The sequence below is a fragment of the Ammodytes marinus genome (assembly GCF_949987685.1).
Source record: "Ammodytes marinus genome assembly, chromosome: 23".
In the NCBI taxonomy this organism is placed as follows: Eukaryota; Metazoa; Chordata; class Actinopteri; order Uranoscopiformes; family Ammodytidae; genus Ammodytes; species Ammodytes marinus.
The window spans coordinates 14,282,915-14,302,298 of NC_137227.1; the positions used below are offsets into that span (position 1 = coordinate 14,282,915).

Sequence of the window (19,384 nt, forward strand, 5' to 3'; positions counted from 1 at the left end):
ACAGCAAAGCAAATCAAACAGTGGACTGAAAGAGACCCGGTGCTGTCACAAGTAAAGAGATGGCTATTGCAGGGCTGGCCAGTATCAGTTGAGCAGGAGGAGCTCAAGCCCTATGTCAAGCGTCAGCTGGAGCTAAGTGTGCTGGATGGCTGTATCCTCTGGGGCTCCAGGGTGATTATTCCACCTGCGGGACGGGCTCAGATAATGGAAGTGCTGCATGAAGCTCACCCCGGGGTGTCGAGGATGAAGAGCCTCGCCAGGTCGTTTGTGTGGTGGCCTGGGATGGACGGTGCTTTGGAAGAAAAGGTAAAAGCATGTTCACAGTGTCAAAGTAACCAGAAGATGCCCGCACCTGCGCCTCTCCACCCATGGGAGTGGCCGGCACGTCCGTGGTCCAGGCTCCACCTGGATTTCGCTGGTCCGTTTATGGGCCACATGTTCCTGGTGCTGATGGACGCTCATTCAAAGTGGATGGAAGCACACATCATGTCAAATATCACAGCCCCAGTTACCACTGACACGCTCAGAAGCATCTTTGCCACCCACGGGCTACCAGATACGGTTGTCAGTGACAACGGGCCCACTTTCACCAGTGAAGTTTTCAAAGAGTTTGTGGAGAAAAATGGAATCCGACATATCCTGACTGCACCATACCATCCTGCTTCCAACGGTTTAGCAGAGCGTGCTGTTGAGACACTGAAAGATGGACTGCGGAAAATGACAGGGCACACGCTGGAGACTAAGCTGGCACGTTTCTTATTCCAGTATCGGATTACTCCACACACAACCACTGGTTTGCCTCCAGCAGAGATGTTGCTAGGGAGAAAGCCCAAATCTCATCTGGACCTCCTTCGCCCGGATGTAGTAGCAAAAGTTGCCCGATCACAGGAGAACCAAAAAGTGAGACGGGACCAACATGCAAAGGAGCGGCTTTTACAGCAGGGGGACTGTGTGTATGTCAAGAACTTTGCCAGCGGCTCAAAGTGGCTGCCAGGAGTTATTCACCGCCAGTCTGGTCCAGTTTCTTTTGTGGTTGACTTGTTGGACGGCAGGCAGGTTCGCAGGCACCAAGATCACGTGCGTGTCCGCACTGATGCAGAGGAGAAGGGGTCTCAGAGTGTTTCGCACAAGGACGGTGTGAGTAGCTCTATGGACTGTGTTGCACCTGTGTGCATTGATGGACTGTTGCTGCCCCCTGATGGACTGTCTGAGCAAACTGCCTCACCTGCCCCTGCCGCTGCCCCAATTCCTCCCAGTGCAGCACAGTCTGTTACCCAGTCTGTCGACTCTCCTGTTGCACCAAGAAGGTCAGAGAGGCAACACAAGCCTCCAGAGAGACTGAACTTTTAAACTAACAAAAAAATGTTGTGCATTACCGGATGTTGTTGATTGCCTGTTGTTAGAATTCTAAAATTGGAATGTGAATTTAAGTTAGTTTTAGTGCAATATAATTTCTGTACTTTATGAGGGGACATACATGCAATTTCAGTTTGTTTGGGTAACCGTATTATAAGTGTTTACTTAAAGGGGGAGAAGTGTTATATACTGAGTTAGTGTTGCACCCCGGAACCTTTGGACCGACACCTGTGTACCCCGCCGTTGGGTTATTGTGTTTGCTCCACCTGCATGTCTCTGTACGTTTGGCTACTATGCTGTGAGCATTGGTTTCAGTAAAGACCCAAAACTGAGTACAAGTGTGCGTGCATTATTGCCCTCGGGTTACCACAGCACAGATATAACTTTTTATATAGGTAGTTAGTGTATAGTTTTTATTTAAAATTATAGGCTCTCATTATAGGTCTAAATCTTATACTTTCTCTTTGAAAGATGCAAAATCATCATCATATTTTTTGCTAGTTATCTGACATTGTAAACAGCTCAAACGAACAACATCGCTTTGGGCCACTTTATTTTTCTTCATAAAATCGTACAATGTATGGATGGATGACAATGTGGACATTCAGTATGTCAAAATAAAATAAGAACAAATACAGCAAAGACAAAGAAAAACATAAATGTTTCTGTTCATTTGAGAGGGGCAATCCTAAAGTGGCATTGCAATTTGATCTTGTGAAAAGGGAATGCTATATTTTAAAGTGTTCTATGGAAGTGCTGGTAAGGTACTTGACTTTTGTACTAATACCAAAATTATACCTTTTTCTACAAAGCAGATTCATTCAAAAAAGGAAACCAAAGCTTGTGATGTAAGAATGAATAAACCAGATCTGACCCAGATCTACTGATGAACCACACTTGCTTGCAAGTTTTACCCATTTCGAGGATTGATATTCTAGAAAATATATTTTTTTTAAACTCCCACTGTTTTAAATTAAAAAAAATTATTGGTTTGTATTCAAGATAACATGTGGGAAGCGGTGTGTGTGTATGAGTACTGTATGGATTGGCATGTGTGTTTGCAAGCATGTGTTTGTGGATTTCGTAGGAATACGCAGAATACGTCCCACTAAGATATAAACCACTCTCTCTTTTCTCTGTTTGTGATTGTGGCAGAGAAGGCAGATGTTCTTCTGTCTCCCTCTGGATTGCCTTTCATCGTTTCCGTCCCAGTCTGTTTTTAGGTTTTGCTAATCGAACGCAGCCTTCTCCCTAGAGACACCAGAGATTCTCGTGTGATAGTAACTTTTGGCTCCCGGGTCAGACGTCCGCCAGTTCAAATGACCTACTTCAGATTAGGACAAAGGACTTTAACAGATGAGTTGGCCTTTGCTCAGTTTATTCATTGTCTGTTTAGTCCTTTTAGTATTCTCTTTTTTTTCTCTCCTAAATGTTCAACTTAAGAGAAGGTAAAGATAGTTCACTCTTTCAAGAGCCTGGTGGGTAATGTAGGCACCGGGTTTTTAAAAGGAAGAAAAATGTGTGGAATAAAAAAAAGGATCTGGTGTCTATCGTGACTAGGGATGTAACGATATGAAATTTTGGGTACGATACGATATTGCGATTGATATCACGATATCACGATACGATATTAAGCGCGGAATTCATTTCTACCCCCTTAAATTAAATGGTGTAACGCTGATTTAACTAAAACATAAACGCAAGAATAATCCAAACTTTTTATATCTTAATATGAAGAAGAGATTTCTGAGAGATTTAAACAACTTATCACCAAAACAAAGACACTGCTTCTCTACTGCTATTTTTAAAGAAGCTTTACACCTATATTTTTCAAACTGAAATAGGAATTTTAAATCTAAACTTAATTTAGTCACTTGTCTGTAACTGTAAAAGTATGTATAAAATAAAAATTATTTAAATAGAGTGATAATTTCCCCATTTATTTATGTTTTATTTGCTTATCAACTCTATTTTTACAAGCCATGTTTTACCTTAATAGGCCTACATTATGACAGACACAATGAACTCTGTAAAATATTTATTTATGATTTTTATTTGATATTAAATTGCAGTCTCAAAATCAATGTTTTTGCAGTGCACTCCTCTCCCCCTCCCTTCCTCACACTTTCACCTTCATTTGACCAAAGTAGTGTCACCTAAGTTTGACATAGTAGGGATTCCATAGTATTGCGCAACATGCTGGTAGCTTTTATATACTGTCTATGCTGAGTTCACGTGAAGTTGTGATGAATATATCAAGGATCTTTGGACTTATTTCCTTCATCTGCCTTTCACGGAAGTTCGCCGACTTTACCGGGGATTGAACGCGCGGTCGCGGTGGATTCTATTCTATTCTGTTCTAATTTTTAATTTTTAATTTTTTTTATAATCTCATTTCCTCACGTTCGCCTGGATTCATAATGATATAATTGACCCGCGAGCAACTTTCTCTTCAGTCTGGTAAGCTACTCTGTCGATCTTTTTCTCTATCTAGCTCCCTTTTCTCTTTCTCTCTCTTCTTTGCTGCTACGTGACTCAATGTGGCGAAGCTGCACGCGCTAGTGTAAACAACGGCCCACGTGAGACGTGACTGTTCAGTTTAAAGTTAGAAGTCATGTTTCAGTGATAAGATGTTGTGTCAATGTGTTATTGTTTGGTTTCCAATGTTGGTGTGACCAATACAGTGTTAGATTGAGTGCTACGTTTATGACAACATTGCTCACCAGACTCTCCACAATGACGGAGCGCATTTACCATGCACGCTCGCCTGTAATACCGTGACGCGGTATAACAAGAAAAAACTTACGGTTGACATTCGTGGCCTTTTCATATCGCGAACAACCGTTTTGCGGTATATTGTTACATCCCTAATCGTGACATAATGTTATTGAAGTGTAATGCTAAATTAATCCTTTTAAATGATATGGCTGATTCTGTAGCATATATCGATGAAAACACCAAAACCAACTATGCATTAGTGTATTAACCTGCCTTTTTGTAAACACCTCAACACTGTAGTTCTAGTAAACATTACTCAAACAGGAGAAATCATTTTCATACGTATATTAACATGTGGTTCTCTGTATTCTTCGAAATCTAACTTTGTTCACTTGAATGTAGTAGCATGTTCCTCAGTGCAACAGGCTGGTTCACCGATACTTTTTTTAATAGTTTCTGCCTGGGCACCATTTAGGTCTATGGCACAGAGGAAAAAAGATGTATATCAAGTTTTGGCTACTATACACAGGCACTACTGGGGAAAAGGGTAATTAGAAATACCAAATATTTCCATTGCTATCCTTCAAAAGGAGGCCGAGCAGACCTCAGGTCTGTGGGAGTCAAAGGAATGATAAGGGAGACATGTCTCGTTGCAAAATCAGACATCCATTCTGATAAGTCTGTTTATCTCTTCTCCCGTCTTCTCTCAAAAATTATTATTTGGCGTACTCACAACTTCCTTTATAAAAGCAATATTTCTCTCTGATGAATTAGATTTTTTTAAAGACACTATTCAAAAAGAATAATTTACAAAAGGACGTTCTAAAAATCGGAAAGTTTGAAAGCTGGTGATGTTTTGACACATGATTTAACTTCATTATTTGTCATTAGGATCGCTCAAATATTGCTTTAACTATAAATAAATAGCTTCTGATCATAGAGGCTCACTCTTTCCTTTCCTAAGATCATTAATGCATACAGTAGTTCTCTTTGACCAGCTGCTGTCCCTCCATGTGGCCACAGCCAGACACACACACACACACACACACACACACACACACACACACACACACACACACACACACACACACACACACACACACACTACAGCCAGCTCAGACACAGCAGGCTCTTTCTGTTTTATGTTCATTTGGCCCGCTGACGATCCACTTCCTCTGTAAATGAAGGCTACAGTGCGGCAGAGTTAACTCCGCAGCCATAGGCAGTAAGTAAATGGACCCAAAACGAGACTCTTGGCTTCCGCGTGTTTCAGAGGTTCCAAACACAATTAGTTTCAGTGCGGGGTCTGACTGTTGGCTCAAGTCATGGAGCAATGATACATTTGAAAGGAAATTCACACAGTTTTTCTCCATGTCCATGTTCCAACTTTTTGCCTTTTTTGTATTTCACAATCATGGCTGCTGCTCATTCTTTTCATCATTGGTCCCTTCCTGTTCAACCGTCCCTCCATCGTCCAGTTTCCCTTAGCCAGAGGCCAGATCTGAACTCTGTGTATCTGTTTGTGTGGGTGGGTGGGTGTGTGTGCGTTTCTGTGTGTATGTGTGTCTGTGTGTGTGCACGTGTGTTTGTGTTTGTGTGTTAGTGCATCTCTCTCTGTGTGTACATTTCTAGCACATGCTGCAAACCTTCCAGGAACTGAAATTTTATATTTTTTGCGATTACAGTATTTCCACTGTTGCGCTCCGGGTGAATTATTATTCCCATTAAAAAAAGGACTGGGCCTCCTGTAAACCTTTTAAATGTAGCTGTAAAAACAGATTCCCGAAGACCTGAACAGAGCGGACACTTTTAGCTGCCGAGTCCGTCTTATGTAAGAAGCCTCCAATGAGTCGTCTCAGTTCAAAAGACACAGGATGGAGAAGTTGTTGCATCGGCTGCTTTTGTTATCAAATGAAAACTGCAGACTGACACACACACACACACACACACACACACACACACACACACACACACACACACACACACACACACACACACACACACACACACAAAAACACTGTCTGAAAACACGAACAGGTATACCACATGTTTTTTCTGTGTTTGTTTGATGTGGGTTACTGGGTGCATTTCAGTGCCAGCAGCCGACTGTAAAGCCAGCCTGCTTTACAGTCGGTTAACTGACCTGCTTATGGGTTTTAGGGGACCGTGTGTGTGTGTGTGTGTGGAGGGGGGAGGCCGGGCCGGACCGGGCTGGGCATTGGGTCAACAGTGGAAATTCACACCTGGCCTCAGGCTTAATGAGTTGTGAAGGATATTAGTAGTACTGTGGATTCTCTGTTGAACCTAACGGACAGGGCGGCTTGTAAATGAACCTGCTCGGTGAATGTGGTTTTTCACACAGTTTATTTAAGCTTAACATCATAAACTGGATGCCAACATAGACAGTGATATTAAGTGATATTATAATGTTTTAGGCTTCAAATAGTTGTAAAATTTAAAAATGCTAGTCTTGCTGCTTACACTAAAAGGGCGTTGAATCCCATTATAAATCCCATTGGGTTTAAAGATTATTTTTGATTTTTTTAAGATTATTTTTTGGGCATTTTTATGCTTTATTGACAGTGCAGAGAGATAGAGGTGACATGGGGCAGAGAGGGAAGTGACATGCAGAGAGCGACCGCGGGCGGGAATGGAACCTGGGTCTGCTGCTGGGCCCGGCCCGGGGGGGGGGGGGCGCACTACCAACTGAGCTAAGGGCGCCCCGGGTTTAAAGATTTTTAACTTTTTAATTTTTTTATTAAAAAGGTTAAATTATGTGTGTGGGTGTTGGTTGTGAAAGTTTATGCTATTTTTCACAGAAATAGCACACCACCACCACCATATTAAAGTGTCAAATAAGCTGTCCGAAACTCCCTTTTTCTCTTTGACTTTGGAAACTGCTGTAGCCAATAACTACTATGAGTTTGTTTTTCCAATTAATGCAAACAACATTTGGATTTGCTTGAACAGACTCTGGCGGGAGTAACTTTACAGCACCTGGGAAAGAAATGACTCCTGTTATTTATTAATAATAAATGATCTTTTTTGGATACTTTTATGTATATTTATGTAATGTAATATATTCCTGTCTAATTATGCGGTTTAGCAACAATCTGACAACATAATAACAACACAATGCACTCACATCCAAATACTGTACATAAGAAAATTACATTTAATCGAATTAAAAAGGTAATGGAGGCACAGTTGTACAGGAAAAGTCCGTTATTATGTAAAAAAAAAAAAAAAAAAGGCAATTATAATTAAGAGACAATTATCCAACCAATCGTTGGTCCAACCAATCTACAATGACTTTGATGGTCAATACATTGTCCAATTTGTTTTTAAATTGTTGTTGTGTGACTACAGCCTCCATATATAAACGCTCTCTTCCGGACGTGACTGGTCAACAGTTGGTGTGAATCATTTATTTGTGTAAATAAAAGTTGCAGTACTCATCAAAGATATAGCGGCTTGTTTGAATACACAGGGGGGGAAACAACATAGAAGAAAATAGCTTTGACTTTTGTTTTGTTTTCTTGCAAAGTGCACCAGTAATCGCTTTGAATTATGGGAATTACCAGAAAAGCAAATTGCTTGTGTGAAACTACCCATGTAATGTCAGATAAGGTGGCTGTTCTCCCTGGAAATGACATAATTCAAATAATCAGTATCAGAATTTTGGAGCTAATTTAAAGTTAAACATCAGAGACTTTTTATGAGATCTCCGAAAATCAGCGGATTGGATGCACATGAATGACATCACATGTAATCAGGTAATCTGTCATTTAGGAACAGTCCCATGTGAAAGTAACCTTTAAACCCTTTGATAATAGCCTGGCGAGACCAGCGTGATTTCACAAGTTTCACATTCGTCAAAAAATTACCAGATTGACAACTACATGAACCAATCAGGGGCTGCCTTCCACTTACAGACGGAAAGTGGGGAGGGCCCGGTCTGACTGCAGGCTAGATTGATGACTACGTGAACAAATAAAGGGCTGCCTTCCACTAAGGGACAGATGTTAGGTCTGGATGCAGAGATTGGAGAAAGGCCAGACTGATCTGCGTGAGAGAAAAGACCATGTGATGGATTCAGTCATATACTTTTACTCTTCTGCAATGCAATAGATACACCGAGACTATTTATTTTATCAAAGTAAATTGATAGTGAATGAAGGAATGTTGGAGGACCTTAATATGACCCTTGTGTCTTCATCTTAAGAGTATGTCCTCTGATAGGACTCAGGTGATGCTAACGCATAACACACTGTATTATGTCTGTGTGCGTCTGTGAGCTTATGCAGGTGATCAAAAGTGTTTTTTCTTCTAATGTAGCCCATGTGTGCTTACATGCGAAGAACAACTGTTTTTAGATGCTCGTAAAGCTTTCATTGATTGTTGCATTTCTTTGTAATAAAATGATTCAATCGTGTTCTGAGCCTGAAAACAGATTTCCCCCTGCTTGAAATAATTAAGACGCTGAACTGAATTTGTCTTTTCTAGCGAGGCCAGTGAAAATGGTTTAGCCACATTTTCCGCCACTAACATGTCCAGACATGATCCACGTCTCCACATAAATCTGTAAAGCTGTTTTTCAGTTCCAGTCTCAAAGCTTTTTGAGCTGTCTTGTAGCATTAAGGCAGTTTTTAAATTTCATCTCGACTGTCTTTTATACAAGCCCGTCATCAAATATTTCCATCCAGCTGTCTCTTTGTGTCTTTTTCTTCTGTGTGTGACATTAAAGTGAGCACTATGACTATACTATACTATTGGAATATGTTTGACTACAGTATTTCTTCTTCTTCTCCTACCAGCGTGTCCACCTGGCACCTACAAACCAGAGGGAACCCCGGGGAGCCTGAGCACCTGCCTGTCCTGCCCCGACCTGCAGCACACCTCCCAGCCCGGCAGCACCTCCCTCAGTGACTGCGCCTGCAAGCCGGGCTTCCTGCCAATAGGAATGACCTGCCAGGGTGAGAGCAACTAATACGCTATATTGATACAGGCTATTTGAGCTTTTTGCAAGAAAATCACTTTACGAATATTAACACATTAGTGACTTTTCCTGTTCTTGAAAGCTTTCACCTAACATTTATTTTTTGTGTTGAGAAATGACTGCAGAAACAACAGTGTTTTAACAAAGCAATTAGCAGTAGTGACCATTTAGTGAGAGCAATATTAATTGCTGAATACCATTGGAATCACAGCATGCTTGTAATAACTTAATAATAATCAAAAGAAAAGCCAAGGAAAAAGGCATTACATAACTTCAATATTGCTGATTTTCCATTATTATACTGGAACAGAATGGTTACAACATCTTGTGACTGCTTGATGACCCTTTAAAGATACTTTTAGGAACCAAAAACCATAAGAAGAAGGAGGTGTATTGGGTCTGAAATTGATGCTTTAGCAATGTCAAATTGGCACAGGTTTGAACAGTTTTACCTCAAAGAAACACAGCGAGACAGAGCTTGGCTCAATCTGTGATTACACAGGGTTTCCTCCTCGAAAATATGCAAAGGAAACATTTCTCTATAGCAACTAATAAGTTACTTTATATATTAACAATGACAAAGACTGCCAGTCAGTAAAGAAAACTGGATAAATAAATAATCAGAGAAATCATATAATATTTCTGTCAGGCCATATTTCAACTATTTAAACGTGGTTCATGAAGTAAGAAATATGGGCAAATGTGTGGCCACTGAATGACAATGAGTTATGGCGGTGGAAATCTGGACCATTTGTAAAATGGAGTGATACATGAAGATAAATCACCTGGAACATAAAGACTGTATTCCACAGAAGTAAAACGTTAGCATCAGATAATCGGCTTCCAGTAAAGTGAGTGGCCCTCCCATTCCTATTAGAATGAGTCAGTGATTTCCACACAGCAAGTCATCTGAACACAATAATGTTCATTAATCATCAGTTTGATGCCTTCTTCCTCTATCTTTATAGACCATGGAGTTGATTTTTGACAACCTGCATTTATCCTTTCTTTTTCACTGTCTTATCCTATTTGTCAGCAACATTAACTTTCCAAAATGTCAGTCAGTGTTTTCCACCAGCAGACGTTTCTCTGCATTTCTCTTTGTGTACTTAGCAACAATGTGAGATTAAGGATTTCACAAAAATGTTCTCCCAATTCTTTTTCTTCTTCCAGTGGTACACTGTCCAGCCCTGTCTCCTCCAGAAAGCGGCTTTTTCATCCAAAACGTATGCAACAACCACTTTGAGGCAGCCTGCGGTGTGCGATGCCAGCCCGACTTTGACCTCCACGGAACCAGCATCAGACTGTGCCAGGCTGACGGCACCTGGTCGGGCACACCTGCCAGCTGCAGAGGTAAAAAAAAACCTGCTGAGAATGTATTTTGAACTAATTGACTAATCAGCTTCAACTCAAATCTCGACCTAATATTGGTGGTTTGAGCATGACGCTTTTTATACAGTTTGTACCAAGAACAATAAGATTTGTATTATTGTACTATATAAGATAAAACTTATTTGTGTAGTATTTGTGCTATATTTTCCTCCAGTCTATTAGATATAGGTTGTAGAGCAATGGGAGGCGTCTAGCCTACTTTTGTAGGTCCAGTCCACATGATTTATCTTCCCCGTCTCTCTCCCCACCTCATTTCCTGTCATCTCTTAGTTGTTTAATCTGTAAGACGCATACTTTTTTAAATCTTACAATATGATGCTTTGGGCATTATAGTGATTAAAACAAAATATTTTTGTCTGATTGATCCCAGCAGGTTCCTCTCCACACCACACATCTCAGCTATCGTTCATCAAAGCCCGCACAGCCTTCCGCCCTCCTTTCTAATGTCTTTGAACGTTCATAAACATTTATGTAGCACTAAATCGACTCATTAAGAGCAAGATGATTTGTTCTTGTACCGATTCACTGCCGAGTCCTCACCACAAGCAAGAGTGAGAGTGACGCCGTGTATTGAGATCATATGTGTTTAGACTGAACAAGGAATCAACATTTACTGGGAGACTACTGCTGTCTGCCAGGCCAGATGTTTGGACGGAGAAAACTTGGGAGGATTTAGTTAGAGAGAGAGAGAGAGAGCGAGAGAGTTCATGGAAGAGAGATTGGAAGAAAGGAGAGCCCGACCAATTATAGACTATCTGAAAATAATTATCATCGGCCAAATGTTGTCAGATAGACACTGATGTTAACACTTACATTTTTCCTAATAAAGTGCAGGGAATGTGTCTTAGTGTCTTGTCTTAGGGAATGGTTTTAATTTAAGATTACTAGAGTTTTCAGTGACTTTACTTGTCTTATACACCTATCTACTACCTTAATTTAATGATAGTAATTAATTCACCATTTGTATGCTTATGCGTATTCATATAGACATGCCTTGCAGAAGAAAAAAAAGGCCTAATGTCTGAGTTTCGAAATGCCCCACATAACGTTACACAAACAAAGTTCCTGTAACACATTTTGACAAAAAATAATATTTATTTATTTGTTTTTTAATCAGCTGATATGTCGATAATTGCTTTTGTTTACTCCCTAATATCGGCATCAGCATCGGCCTCAAAAAATCTTTACCTGTCGGGCCTTTATAGAAAGAGAGGTTATAAGGAAAGGATGGACAGGAGGAAGCAAGAGTGTGAGCAAGGGGAAAAAGAAAGGAGTTTGAGAGGTCAAGTGATTAATGAGGAAAATGCCCGTTTTAACAGAACAACGGCAACAGTGTGACTCATAGAAATACCAAGACACTGAATATTCAAGGGTGTGTGTTGAAGATTTATGGTTGTGGCTTTTTGTATATATATTTTCTGAGTGTGTGCTGTGCTGCGCTGCACATACATCTGCTTGTGTGTGTTACACTTAGTCTAGTCTTTGCCACATACTGTAGGACCTCACAGCTCGTGGAGCCCTTAGGGAGGGGGTCTCCTCTGAACCCGTCTGTCTGTCTTTGGGTGGCGATGAGAAACAACACACTGCACGGCGCACGCCCTCTCCCAGACCTCAGTGTAACTAAGACCAGGCACACATAACAGGAGGATCCATTCCTTTATTTCACAGGGGCTTTTCACACTTTAGGTTAAATGATAGGCCCCCAGTCGGAGCTAAAGATGATAGTTGTGCTGAACATTCCTACCGCTGATTTAATGCTTTCTCCTCCTCTCATACTCTACCTGTGTTTAAGTTACAACTCATATTTTGCGCGGGAAGCATTTGGTAACATAAACAGTGTTATTGACTAAATGATTAAAATTGGTTTTAGTCATCTTGAAGAAGCAGTTAATCAAAAAGTGTCTTTGTGTCAGTGTTGAATGTTTTCTGTGGTTGTCACTTTTTTATAGGCCAATAAATTGGCAAAAACAAACCATACAAGGTAGTTGTAAAAATGCTTTTTCAATCCCTGTCTGTGTTGATTTTGGATCAGTTGCTGTCTCTCCCTGTTTCTCTAAACTTTAGATTTTTTTTTAAGAAAGAGATTTCAGTTGTGTGTTGCAGTTTTCAAGTGCCTACAGCAACTAGTAAATAGGAGGAGGTTAAAAACAACAACACAACAAGACATGGTGGCAATGAAACAAAGCGATACATACAGTTTAACAGTCTATTTTTCTGTGTTTGCTAGATTGTATTCTCATGTTTTATTTTTGTTTACCCTGCAGTCCGCTCCTGCCCGTCCCTGTCTCGGCCGCAGCACGGCTTCCTGAAGTGCAGCGACGGCGGCTCCTCCCACAGAATGGAATGTCAGGCGAGCTGCGAGCGAGGCCACAGGCTGGAGGGAGAGGCCAGACTCACCTGCAAGGCAAACTCCCAGTGGAGCGCACCCCAACCTCGGTGTGTGGGTAAGCCTCCTTCACCCCCGAAACAGTACACTCTCTCAACCTGTCTTAGCCAAACAGAAAAGACTGAGAAATTCTGCTTCATGTTGTTATTAAATCACATCACATTTCATTTAGCTGATGCTTTTATCCAAAGCGAGTTCAAATAAGTGCATTCAACCATGAAGGTGCAAGCTCAGAACAGCAAGAATCAGGTAAGCACATTAGCTTGAAATAAGCCGAACTGCAAAGGGCCACATGTAAGTGCTTACAGGTAGGTGCAACATGCACTGAAGACCTAAGTGCAAATTTATTTTTAATTTATTTTTTGTCCTAATATTTTATTGATTCAAAAGCAAAGGAGGCCACACATTTAACCCATTGATGACGGCTGCTGCGCGATGCCACATTGGCTCTCCTGCCTGATGCTGCGTCGCGCAGCATTATTACTTTATCTAATTTTCATGGCATTCCCAGCATAAAATGCACTGTCATTGGTTCAAATACACATGAGGTGGGTTTTGTTGATTTTTTGAAGACCATGTGACCACCCAAAAGTTGTGTGGTTTGCCGAAAATCACGTCAATCAAAAAAATAAAAAAATAAAACAAAAAAATAAAAAAAATACGCCAGCTATGTCGGCGACAGAACAGTTAGTGGCGTTTGGTGCGCAGAATCAAGGTCTACTATAGACTACTGACGAAAATCACACAACACATTGCATCTATTTATTAACAATATTTAATAATTTTCTAATTCATCTAATTTTGACGATTTTTAGAAATATTTGTTGGTTTGTAAGCGGAGCATGTTTAAATAAAACCTGTGAACCTTAACTTTTAAATGTATTTTATTTCATGTTTCTATGTGCTACACAGGCTTAGATATTAAGGTTTTGGTAGACTTGACAATTCGTACTATTTTTTCAGAAAACCCTCAGGCATTAAGGACATGCATCCTAGATTGCCATAGTCATCAATGGGTTAAGCATGAATAAGGCTGTTATGAGGACCACATTTAGAAAGTTTAATAGGTAAAAAAAAATGTTGCATCTTATTTAAGACACAGCTTATTTGTTTGTACATAACCTGTTTTGTTTTGGTTATGAACTCATTGTTGAAAAAGTATTTGTGACCATTATAGCAATAGATAGAGAATCTGTCAGGAGACACTCACAGTTTAATCCCAGTTTCTTTTCAACCTTTATTTATACAGGTATATCCCATTGAGACCAAAGACTCTTTTGTAAGGGAGACCTGTTTTCCTTTCCCATGTTACCATTCACACACACATTCGTAAACCGATAGCAGGCTAACTATCGACATTCACACAAGGCAAGGTGGGTTAAGTGTCTTGCCCAAGGACACAACAACTATGACACAGGTGGCAGGGCGGGGATCGAACTTCCAACACTTTGATCATCGGCCAACTCGCTCTACTAACTGAGCCACAGTCGCCCCACTAACTAGTTAAATGTACTTTACTGCTGTTCTCTCCGAGGGAAATCCATCCATCTCAACCCTTGTTCTTTATGTTTTCTTTTGTAATGTCTTCATTCAAAGTCTTGTGGTTCCCTCCATTATGGAGGTAAATTAGATTTCTTTATTTGGTTATTCAATTACATTTTTTTTGCCAAGAAAAGCCCTGCGTTCCCTTCAACACACAGTAGATTTCTCTAGCAGTACATCTTCCTTATAGCTTGACTGCATTTAACTGAAGGCTCCAATTATGTGTTTAGCTTTTGCTGAGTGATTCCTGTCTGTCTGTCTGGAAAAAACACTAAGAAAATGAATCAACTGAATGACACATGATAGTGGTATTCTGCATAAAAACATGTGGTTTAACACACATATGTAAACACACACACAAGAGCATACACTCATACACACAGACACACACACACACACACACACACACAAACACACACACACACACACACACACACACACAGTGGTTAAACAGATGTTGTGTATTTGCACAGAGCCACACTAATCATCCGGAGAAAGATACATCTGCTTTCTCATAGCCAAACTACAGCCACTGCGTATACACATGCACAACAAAATAACCCACACTCTTCAGAACTGATAGTTAAGTTAAAATAGTTGCACACACAGAGAGCACCCAGGTCAGGCACACCAACACACAAAAAAGCGATAGTGTGAGAGCCACAAGTCTCCGGCTGGCTCTGACTCACTTCCAACAAACTGGCTTGCTACTCTATTTAAAAACCCGACCCGTCTGCTTCCGCAAAAAAACTCTTTGCTTATCGATAAATACCATCTCTTTCCTGTGTGCTCTGGCTGAGTTGCAGTTTGTTTGTATGACCATCGCAGAGCTTCAGTGCAGACTGTCGTTAACCGGAGAATGGAGAATGCTTGTTGTCAAAATCACATTTAGTCAAAATCAGTGAATAACTCCTGCCGATCCGCACCTGTCCGTACTGTGTGTGCGCTGAAAAACAAACAAACAGTGTTTATACGCTGCCTTGGCTATGTAAACGGGCATGTCGCTACTGTTTGTTTACATACTCTTTGTTTACATACCAGATTACAGAGCCTAGGCTGTGTTTTACCACCAGCTTTTTTTCCAGCTCCCACACAGTATTGCGAGGTAGCAGATCGTGAGGAGATATTATATGTATATGACCACAAGCCACCTCCAGAATCACTGACTCCACCTTTAAACCAGCTAAGGCGGGTTCTGTAGCAGCTGAGCGGTTTGTTTTTAGTGTTTGTTTGCACTGTGGTGAAACGGGATGGCCTTGGCTGCACTGAGAGGATGCAGAGGTATTCTTTCATCTGATTGAAATCTCCCTCTCTGGATCCCCCTCTCTGCGACTGTTCCCCTTTATAGCCCCTACTGCTAAAGCCAATGAAATGGGAGTTGGAGAAGGAGAGATTTAGAATCTATCCATCAACAAGTGAAAGCCGCACTGGCCTGCAACCCAAAAATGCATCAAAAGCCTCCAGTGTGTGAGTCCTGTGGTCAGGGATTTCTGACCAAATGTTTGTTGTTTTGGTGCCAGTTTTTTTTAGACAGCCTCTGAAAATAGCTTTTTTGTTTTGTTGGCTTTCATAGTGGAGCCAGCTGAAGGCAAGATATTATCACAAACACAGGAAACACGTTCATGATCTTGGAAGAGGTTTATTTGCCTGTTCTGTTCCTTCTTTTCTGCTCCGTCAGGCCAATTCTGATCAATGCAGCTCTAATAAACTTCTTTTGATATAGAAACACGGGATGTGGAATCCAGCTCAACTCTGGCCTTCAGGCAAAGCTTTAGTATTTGCTGATATTTTTCCAGGAACAAAATAAACTTTGTCAGATATCAGATTCATGTCTTGGTTTCTCTCCGCTCCGTCCCCTAGAGGTTCGCTGTCCCCCCATCTTGACCCTGAAGAACATCTTGCTGTCGCCCCCTGCCTGTGGGAAGAGGGCAGTGTCGCCGGGCACCGCTTGCTTGCTCACCTGTCGCCAAGGTTACAGTCTCCAGGGAAACAGAAAGGCGGTGTGCCTGGGCTCCGGGAACTGGACAGCTAATGTGCATAAAGCCGTCTGTACAGGTGGGTTTGTGTGTGTGTGAGTTTACCTTTTTACTTGCGCTGTCATGAGGTCAGAGTTCAGGGTCAACCATTAATTGGATCGTAACAAGCATGTTAATTATGTGGATGTCAAAGGTCAAGACTTAGTGCAATCTAGGTAAGGATTTTTTCAACTATTGGATTAGTCATTTCATTTTGGTAAGGTATATGTAAAGCATTTTAGGAAAAACGCTTATACTTCTCTTAGAAAGAGTTTTAGTTTAGCAGAAACACTTGGAAACAGAGAGCTCAAGATAAAAAATATGCCTAGCATTAAAATTAATATTCTGTGCTTTTTGTGAATAAGGTTAAAAAGGATACATTTGTAATTTAATGAGGCGTTAACTGTGACACAGATTTGAAAGCGGTAAAGTCTGCAAGGAAGCAAATAAAGGTATAACAAAATGTTTAACTATTCTTTTAAAATATGTGTTTATGGATCTTCTGCAGACTAGGCTTGAATTAGAGAAACTACCTAAGACCATTCCCCTCCTGTGAAAAACTTGATCAGCAGTGTTGACCTTATTTGGCTGTCCCTGCCTGCCTACTTAGGTCATTAGAGCTAAATGTGACTACAGTTTATTTTACGGGGTTTCAATGAATGACACCTGTAACATTTGGCTTTAGTTGCAAGGCAGACGGAGAGGGGAAAGACCAAGATTCAGCTTATGTGGAGAGAGAGGAAGATATAAAGAGGCAACAGCAGGAAACTTGGATGGAGAAATATTTCCATCCTGGATTCCCCCTCTCTGCATATTTCTCCGCTTTGTGAATGGTGAGAATGGCGCTGCAACCCTATTCCTGAAGCAGACACCAGGTCACTAACTCAAACCATTCCATGTCCGAACTCTCATGTCCCCCCACCTCCGCTCTAACTGGGCTGGAGATCGTTATAACAGACTTCCAGATGCCTTGCAGGTGAAACAGGTGGTGCAGACTGTAGAGGGGCTTGGCCTGCCGAACCAATTCAATTTTACTCATGGTGAAACTTTGCTAATGAATGAACTTGTCGTTAAAGCTACATTGCATAACTTCTGTTGCCCCCATGAGGAATTCTGAGAAATAACAACAACACTGTGGGTGCATCTACATGATGTAAGCCTTTGGTGATCGCACATGGATTTTATACCTTCTGCTCTAAGTCCAGGTTATTTCTTTGCAGTAGAATCAACAACTGAAACAATTCTTTGGCACTTCTTGGGACTTTGCTGATTTAACTGAGAAATACAGAGTTTTAAGGAGCTGCTAGGCTTGATCAACTTTGTGTCAACTCGTGTGGCGATAGCTTAAATGTAACTGACATTCATTTATACGAAAAGTTACGCACTTTAACTTAAAGGAGAGGAAGAGGTGCCAAAAAGATGAAAACTAACAGCGTGGTGGGGCGGACAGATAGTTAAGAATGAGGATGAGTCATCTGTAGGTGTTTTATGACAAGTTGGAAGAGAGGAGATGTGTTTTTCTGATCGCCTAAGGCACAAATGGGCTGAGGAGAGACGGAAGGGGAGAAAAAAGGATAAATTAAATAATGAGATAGTGAAGGAAGAGGGTGGAGGAGATCAAGAAGGAGAAAGTTTATTACAGAGTTGAAAGTGCTCTTTGTGAGTCTCCTGGCTTCCTTTGACTCTCACTTCATGTTGATGACACCCAAAGGGAAATATTCCTCCCTTGTTATGGCGATGGATGGGGCCGATCAGAGCTACAGTGTGTTAGTGTTTAGTAGAGATGGATGCCTAAGTAGGTGGGTCATCGGGTCCAGATGGAAACGACTGGCTTACACAACGCAACAGGCATGACCACTGTCGATCTATGGGAGACTCTGCTCTTAGAGGCTGTACTCATTTTACTGCAGAATCAGACTGAGCTGACCCACTCACATTATGATGACAGCATGATGTGTGGAGAATGAGATAGAGGGAGAAAGTGGTCATGGTGGCTGATGATTTGAATAGGTCGACATTAATATAATTTATTTTACAATCAATGTTGTACAGGGTTTTTAGTCATATAGTGACTTCTACTAAAGTGAAAAGGGGTTCCATGCATTCCTCAATAGCATATCCATTCAAGACTTTTCCTGCTAGTTTTGGATGATGCAAAGGTGATCCATGTTTTTCAAATCTAAATGCTCAAATTTCAATAAAAACACACAAGGACCAGTGATGATCCCCATTTTGCTTATAAGGACCAGATCTATAATTATGTATACAAGTAAAAGCAGTATAACAATAATCCCTATCAATACTTGTTAGTACAAACTCAACTCCCTCATCAGTAACACTGGATTTGTGTTTTAATAAAGTCAATGAGAGCAACGGATGCAACTTAACATATCCAAGATGGATGCTTCCTTTTCCATGAGGCCATCACGTAATTTCACTGCTATCTCTATTGACCTAAACCAATGTGGCCTGACTTGGTGAGAGAATGGATAAGGGGCTATTAGGGCCACATAAAGTTGAAATGTAACGTAATTGGGTTTTGGTCTTTTTGGAACAATGAGAGTTGCACTGTCTCTCTCTCTTTCTCTCTCTTTGATTCTTTAATGACTAATAATGAGAGTGTGACGTCCTGTGATAAGAGAAGTCATGGGTCAGATGACACATCTACTTCCTCCTCCAAACAATCAGCAGGATGAAGTCAGTTGATACAGGATGTTATTGTTCGAACATCTGCATGATTTGAATCTTACTGTTTATGATTTAATTAGCTGGATTCAGATAACTTTGCAATGTCCAGCCCCCTCTCTGATCATCTCCTTCCTCTAAAACTCTGTCTCTTCAGATGCTGAGCCCCCGTGGATCCAGTGCCCCAAGAACATTGTTGCAGGGACGGACGAGCGGCGCAACACCGCCATCGTTAGATGGAATGTCCCGAATGCCACCGACAACTCTAAAGAAGATGTGGGATTTTTTTAT

General features: G+C 41.0%; 1 protein-coding gene across 2 annotated transcripts in view; it reads left to right on the forward strand.

The window, feature by feature from the left end:
• svep1 (sushi, von Willebrand factor type A, EGF and pentraxin domain containing 1) overlaps positions 1-19,384 on the forward strand; it is a 104,311-nt gene that overhangs the window by 51,872 nt on the left and 33,055 nt on the right. For both annotated transcript variants that reach the window (XM_080052063.1, XM_080052064.1), the window contains exons 4-8: positions 8,892-9,050; positions 10,247-10,426; positions 12,730-12,909; positions 16,254-16,448; positions 19,251-19,369. In XM_080052063.1, coding sequence (XP_079908189.1) covers positions 8,892-9,050; positions 10,247-10,426; positions 12,730-12,909; positions 16,254-16,448; positions 19,251-19,369 — 833 coding nt within the window. The remainder of the gene's footprint in view (positions 1-8,891; positions 9,051-10,246; positions 10,427-12,729; positions 12,910-16,253; positions 16,449-19,250; positions 19,370-19,384) is intronic.